Raw genomic sequence first — 7,551 nt, forward strand, 5'->3', positions numbered from 1 at the left:
GAGAAAATGATTAATTTTTATTGCAAAAGTTCCTCGCTTTGGAATGGTAGAATTATACTATTTAAATTGTATGGCTAATATTTAAAATTATGTCTGCTTATATGAATTTGTCGTGCATTTTCCCTTAACCTAAGATAGGAGGGACATGAAAGAGAGAGCTTACAGCCGAGCTTCACTCTTACATTGAATTTGTTGTATTTTAAGATGATTTTATGAATTAACATGCATTATATTTCTAAAAGTAATTAAATTGAATCCCAGCACTGGATTATAATTACTCCAATTTGATAAATTCAAAAAAGTTGGATTTTGACCTTTCATGATCACCTGAGAACGTTTAGAGGTTATCTTGTCAGAACGAGTTTCAAGGCTAATCCCAACCTTATTGTATTTCAAAAATTTAATTAAAATCAGGCATCCTTTGCCCCTATCTCAATCCAAGTAAAATACTTTAGTTTCCTAGAAGGCACTGAAAAGGTCCTGAGTCTACATTTCTTTGAGTTCAAGGATTTCTATGAATCTTATAATCTAAGTAACAAGCTTTCATTCTCTGAAAACTTTGTGTCAAATTCAGGACTTACTGCGACAGCTAAAAGCATCATCAATTTATCGCTGCACTGAAAATCGCCAATCAAAACATTTTTTGACTTTGAAACATTTGGATTGACTTGCAGCCTGGTGCCCGGGGCGTACGCAGGAATTTTTGTATGCAGTGTCGAAATTTATAGAAGAACCGGAATAATAACGTTAATTATCATACTTCCAGACATGAAATAGTCATAGTCTATTGGTTTTGTTGAGTGTTAAGTAGAAAAGGTCCTGAGTTCAATTATACTTAATCACAATTTTTAACCATACATGCTCTCTCAAATATTTGGAAAAAAAATTGTGCTAGTTGAAGTTCGAACCTTTGACATCTTTGAGCAAAATCAAGCACATAGCCAACGTACCGAAAGACAATTTATGTCAAATGGTGTTATTTTTTCCTATTTATCCGTTTCCTCACGGTATTAATATATATAATTAGTAAAATATTTCGACGAAGTGGTATCCTTAAGCGTGGATCCGCCCCTGCTGGTGCCAGGGGCGGATTTAGGGGGTGGAAGGAGGGGGTCCGACCCCGCTTCATCGGAAAACTACACTCTACATATAAGGCAGATCTATTTTGTGACTCTATATATTATATTTTGAATCCTCTTGGCATACCTAAAAGCATAGCTCAACCGTAAATGGGGTTCAAAACCTTGTGAGGTTGTTGGTTTAATTTCCATTTGCCATAATCTCTTTTAAATTTTTAACCTTTTCTTTTTGAACTCCCTTAGCTGAAATCCTGTTTCCGCCATGCTTGGTGTACTAAGCTCGCATGAGTTTTGGAAAAGTGTTGGACCACATTATGTATATTATACCGAGTTTTACCTCGCATTTCTACAAGACCGCGTTTCCACCACTACATTTTACTTGGTATATTTCAGTTGTTAGCACCATGAATCACTGCGGAAAAGTTAATAAAATTTGATCACCTGGCACACCTTTAATATTCATTCCAAGTAACTGATCATGCCAAGCAAAAGTAAGATTCTCAGTCATCATCCTTCATGCTATAAGGAATTATACTTATAATTTGGTGCACAACACGTTACAGATGATGTTGAGGTGGTAGAAGACTAATTAATTTATGAACTAAAGCTTTTTAACATACCTGTACAACGAGTGTAAGTCAGTTAGATTTCAGACTTAAAATTACCATAAATCCCCATTTTTCTTCTGTTATGTCATGATTCAGGATCTTGAACCTTTCTTTTGGACACATAATATAGAGAACAACAATGTTTTTGAGCAACTAAAATTTGTTCACAATGGAAGTACTGAACTTGGATTTCGATGTTGTTTCGAGAATAATGACCTCCCACCATAAGACAATGACCTCTTCATTGAAGAAGCACTCTCCATCACCCTTTTCGTTCTTGAATTTGAACCTATTTCCTCATTTCTTGTTGTCTCAACGCAGCTTTTTTCACCTCCATCCTTTGGTAACACAACCATTTGTAGTCCTATGGTTGTAGAAATTGAAGAATCCATAGAAGCAGACCTCCTCATTGGTTGTACTTCCATATCTTTATCACCCCTTTCTTTTTTCGAAGTTTCAGGACGTTCAATCACACCCGTCACTCTCCTCACATTTTCTTGAAATTCCTCATCTCTGGCTTCATTGTTGCTATTCACTTCTACAATTATCTCTCTTTGTGAGCCATTATCTTCATTGGAGCTCATATTAGTACTAGAGATGGGGTCGATTGTACCCACTGGAGCAGACGTTGCAGTGTTAGAGACGATGGCAGCACGACACAAGGGGCAGTTTGTGTGTGATATAAGCCATGTGTCAATACAATGGATGTGAAAGGCATGGTTACATTTTGGTAACAACCTAAGAGAATCATCATCTTGGAATTCATTTAAACAAACAGAGCACTCTGTTCCATCAATCAAACCATCCCCCTTTTTGTACTTGAAAATTGTGATTAAATTGATAACTGAAGGCTGAAGACCTACGGTGTTGATATACCAAATGGGATGATCAATAACCGGACCTCGATTTTCATCCAAGAACTCTTCGCTAACGCCTTCTGATTGTGTTCGTGAGTGTCTCCTACGTCTCCAATTCGTGCAGTTCCTCACGACGATTATGTAGTAGCTGAGAAGTAGGAACAAGCTAGCAAGCAAGGCGACGGAGATGATTACATAAGGTGAAATGATTTGAACATTTTTGTTACTCGATTGAGGTGCCAATTGTGGCTGTAGTAGTGCTGGTGGTGGCATGTAATTGTCCATATCAGGGTATGGATAACAGCCATAAGGACATGTTAAGTCACAAACATCATGACAATCAGCTGTTTGGTTTGAAGTTGGAAATAGCTTTCTTGGTTTTATGGCCATTGAGTTATCAAAGAGAATGGTGAGAATTTTTTAGAGTTGCTAGGAGTTTGATCTTGAATAAACAATAATGGAGTTAGGTTAGGTTGTGGCTAGAAAATGATGATTTGGTTGAGGAGTCATTGTGATCCATGTATCTAAACTTTCTCTGAAATATGTAGTTGTCAATGAAGAAGCGTGGCAAGATTCCTTAGCTCTGTTTTAGTTAATTTGAAAGAGAATTCTTATGGTTAATTGAATAAAGAAAAGGGAAAACTACCCAAATTGTTACTTTATGAAAAATTTCACCCAAAACTAGCCCAAAACAAAATATTTATCCAAAATGGATCAAATATCATTTTAATTCAAAAACTTTTCAAGTAATTAATGTCAGTTTCTCTTCGCTCTCCCTTTTACTCTTTACTGGTAGATTACAATTTGTAGGTTATTTCAATCTGCTCGTGCATGAAAAGAGCCTTAGTTCGAAGATGACTAATAGCATTTCAATCTGCAAGCTAATGACAAAAATTCAAAAAAGAGATAAACGAAAGTCATAAATGCAAGTATTTTGATATAGTAACTTAGTAAAATAATTTGAAAAGTGAAGAAGATGAGTTAAAACTCAATTGAAACCATTGAAGCTCATTTAAGCTTGAGTTTGAAAATTCTTTTACTACGAGTGAGTGTTGTTGGAATAGATTGGGTATATCCCAAGGAGTTTGAAACTCAATTCTGGGATGAATTGATAGAGATTTGAGGTGGTTTGAATTTATTTGAGCCAAATTTAAGGTAAAACACAAACATAGAAGAAGATGAGATGTGTATCACACTGTGTATCTTCCGTGTATCATTTGTGTATCACGTATGTATCATATATATATATATATATATATATATATATATATATATATATATATATATATATATATATATATATGTTTATCCAAGTATACATGTATCTGAGATACATGCGTGATACCATGTTTAATACATGTGTCTTTGATATCAAATAAGTCCAAATCACCTCCAATCGTACTCAAATTTTATATATTGCCTAATCTACCTGTTTTCAATGAATTCCAACCATACCCATTGAAAAACAAAATCCTTTTGTGCCTATTTTTTTTTTAATATTGTATATCATTGGTAAACGAATTTTGACTTCAAATTAGTTCAATTCACCTTTAGTCTTTCTCAAAGTTTGTATATTGCCTCATTGATGTGTTTTCAACGAATTTTAACAATACCCATTTAATGAAAATCTTTTTTTTTTGCCTAGGATTTTTTGAATGTTGTATATTATTAGTAAAAAATTTAGCTATTCTTGATAGCATGATTAAAATGGCTAATTATTGGTAAGTCTTGTCTTTTGTGGTACATCAATGTAGCCTGAAGATTTATTTAGAAATGAGTCATAACTCATAAGTCAAATATTTGAATGTCAAGCAAAAATAAATGATAAAAACTTATCCGTATCGGGTGTTTACACCAAATCAATAGATACATGACATGTATCTTGCATATGAACTTCAATCATTTAACCATTAAATGGTAAATTATATGCATTCTCATTAATTAAATTAATTAACCATGGTGAGTTAATATAGTTTGTGTAAACACCCGGTGTGAGTAAATATTTACCTAAATAAATATTATGTCAGAGAGTCAAGCTAGCTGAAATAAACATTGTGGCAATGGCGTGTTGAGGTGTTGGATTGGAAAGATCTTTATATTTGTTTTTTAAAAAAAAAAAAAAGAATAGAACATGACCATAACAATTGTTTGGCAATAGTGAAAGTAAGGATAAAGAGTTAATTCTGCGCTTAAAAGTGAAGCTGAAGTATAAAGATTGCAAATGAGTTGTTTCTCTAATCCCTGAAACAACTCTTTCACCTTACTAATTTTTTTTCCTAATGGTCTGGCTTTGGTGAAATAGGAAACTTTACTGTAAAATAGTCGCCGTAATAATGAGTGCTACATATGAAGCAGAAATTTCGCCGTCTAGGTAACAAGTCAACATCAAAATGCGTAATAAAAGCAAAATTTGGTAGATTAGGTCATTAAAACTGATTCTGGTGAGTGGTACTAACAATAATAGTAGAACAGCCAACTTGCCTAACGATAATTACTTCTCACATCTAAGCTACAGACCATGTGGTCATATTCAGAGTAGCCTATAGGCTATATCTCATATCTGAATTACCAATTTTAATGATTTAACCCTTTGTTATAAAACCAGAGTCAATTTGGCAGAGCTAGAACGGGTTACCTCGACTCAGTTTGGAAATCTTTTGATTCCGTGAAAAATGCAAGTTAAAATTGGTGCGTCTTCGTAAAAGCGCGATTCCAATCCAAGCTTATACTTTAAGGGCTCGTTTGGTACGATAAATAAGCAAGAATAATTTTGAGATAAAAATTTAGTGCCCCGCCTTTGTTAGGTTAAAACGGCACCAAGATACTCTTAACATAGTATGATATTGTCCGTTTTAAATACAGCATGCAAGATTTTCCCCAAAAGACCTCACACCATTAAGAGCTCGTTTGAATGGGCTTTTAATCTGGCCAAACCAGCTTTTAAGTCGTTTTCAGCTTATTTGAGTGTTTGACAAAATCAAAAGGTGCTTTAAATAAGTTAAAAAGTGCTTAAAATAAGCCAAAACTCATAAGCCGGATAACCTCAATTTATTACTTTTTAGCTTAAAAGTTATTTGCCTTTGACCAATTAATTCACTATTTTATCCCCTAAAATAGTAAATTCCAAACGTACCCTTCAGGCCAACAAATAAACAAAAGTAAGAGCCATTTCATGACCGCTCCTTCTGCATTCCATTACACCATCAGAAGAATTAAAAAGGTCACTGCCTTTACAAGATAGGAATCCCCTCTCACATACCTTGGATGCCCCCTCTACACTGGAGGGAAAGAATTGTGCACTTCAATTGTATCATCTCCAAAGTAGTCAACAAGATTAGAGGCTGGCATGGTCATTTATTATCTTATGGGGGCAGACTCACTTTGATAAAGCATGTCTTGCAATCTCTCCCCATACATTTGCTTTCTGCTGTTTCACCCCCTAAGACTGTCCCCAGACAAATTGAAAAGCTGCAGCTAATTTTTTTTGGGAATGGATAAGGAGAAAAACAAATACCATTGGGCTTCATGGCATACACTATCTCACCCTATAGAAGAAGGTGGCATTAGTTTGAGATCCATTGAAGATGTCTGCATATCTATGGAGTATAAACAGTGGTGGTGGTTCAGAACCAAAGACACCTTATGGAGTAAGTTCCTGGCTGCCAAGTACTATAAGAGAGCTCACTCAATAGCCAAAAAAAGGAACTCTGGCCAATCTCAAGCATGGAAAAGAATGATGATAAATAAGAATAATGCTGATAACCACATACTCTAGAGGTTACACTCAGGCAACAATAGCTTCTGGTGGAACAATTGGTTAGGTACTGGACACTTAGCCTCCTTCAGACTGGGTGGGGGTAGACCTCGCAACATCAAGGTCTCTCATTTCTGGGATTCTGGGCAATGGGATGTTCAAAAACTCTACCAGGTTGCCCCCATAGATATGATTCCACACTTACCTTCAAGTCAATATCCACTATGATTCACAATCTCCTGACAAGGCAATTTGGCAACCTACCAGTTCTGGAGAATTTTCTTGTGCTTCTGCATGGTCAGTAATCAGAGAGAAGAGACATATCCTTCTAACTAACAAGATGACTTGGCACAGGAACTTCCCTTTCAAATGGTCTTTTTGCTTATGGATGGCCTTAAGGAACAAACTCCCCACAGATGACAGGGTGCCTAAATTTGGACCTCCCACTGTTAACAAGTGTGCATGCTCCACCACACCTGCTGCTGAAACTGTGGATCACATATTCAGCTGTGGGCACTTTGCAAGAATTATCTGGAAGCTATTTAGCACACATATTGGCATTCAAAGCAACATGCAACCCTTAAGAATCATTCTTATGAACCGGTGCTTGCAATCAAGGAAAAATAAAGTGCAGAAGCTGATCCTTGACACCATGCCAATCATAATTTGTTGGAACTTGTGGAAAAACATATGTGCTACCAAATATGGAGAAAAATCATCAAATGTCACTAGAACTTTGTATTTTATCACCTCTGACACCCTCCTTTTGCTCAAAACTACTTATGCTAACACCATGTGGCCACCTAGCTGGACAGAGATCTACCCTATTATTGAAAATCTAAAGCAACACATAAAGGTCCATCAGGTTCTGTGGCTTAGACCAAATCTGGGCTATGTTAAGGTAAACTTTGATGGCAATGCACTGGGCAATCCAGGAAAAATAGGTGCAGGAGTCATTATCAGGGATCACCATGAACAATTCATTCATGCAATTGCTAGTCCATCGGGGGAAGTTTCTAATAACTTGTCATAAATAGAGGCAACCTACATTGGCATCAGATGGTGCATTGAAAATGGTTTCTCTAAGATCCACCTTGAAGCTTACTCTAACCTCCTCATTCAATGGTTGACCACCAGTTCTCCACCACCTTGGTCTCTTTGCATGCATCTTCAAAAAATCAAAACCTTATGCCATCAGTGTGAAGGCATCAGTATCACACATGTCTTTAGAGAGGCCAATTGCCCTGCTGACT

At 36.0% G+C, this 7,551-nt stretch overlaps 1 protein-coding gene across 1 annotated transcript; it reads right to left on the minus strand.

Moving 5' to 3' along the window:
- Window positions 1-1,586: 1,586 nt before the first annotated feature.
- Window positions 1,587-3,124, minus strand: LOC109212576 (RING-H2 finger protein ATL54-like). The gene has a single exon (XM_019376227.1). The coding sequence runs from the start codon at window positions 2,932-2,934 to the stop codon at window positions 1,852-1,854; it is 1,083 nt and encodes a 360-aa protein (XP_019231772.1). The 5' UTR covers window positions 2,935-3,124; the 3' UTR covers window positions 1,587-1,851.
- Between the last annotated feature and the right edge of the window lie 4,427 nt (window positions 3,125-7,551).

The sequence above is a fragment of the Nicotiana attenuata genome, unplaced genomic scaffold, assembly GCF_001879085.1.
Source record: "Nicotiana attenuata strain UT unplaced genomic scaffold, NIATTr2, whole genome shotgun sequence".
Classification (NCBI taxonomy): Eukaryota; Viridiplantae; Streptophyta; class Magnoliopsida; order Solanales; family Solanaceae; genus Nicotiana; species Nicotiana attenuata.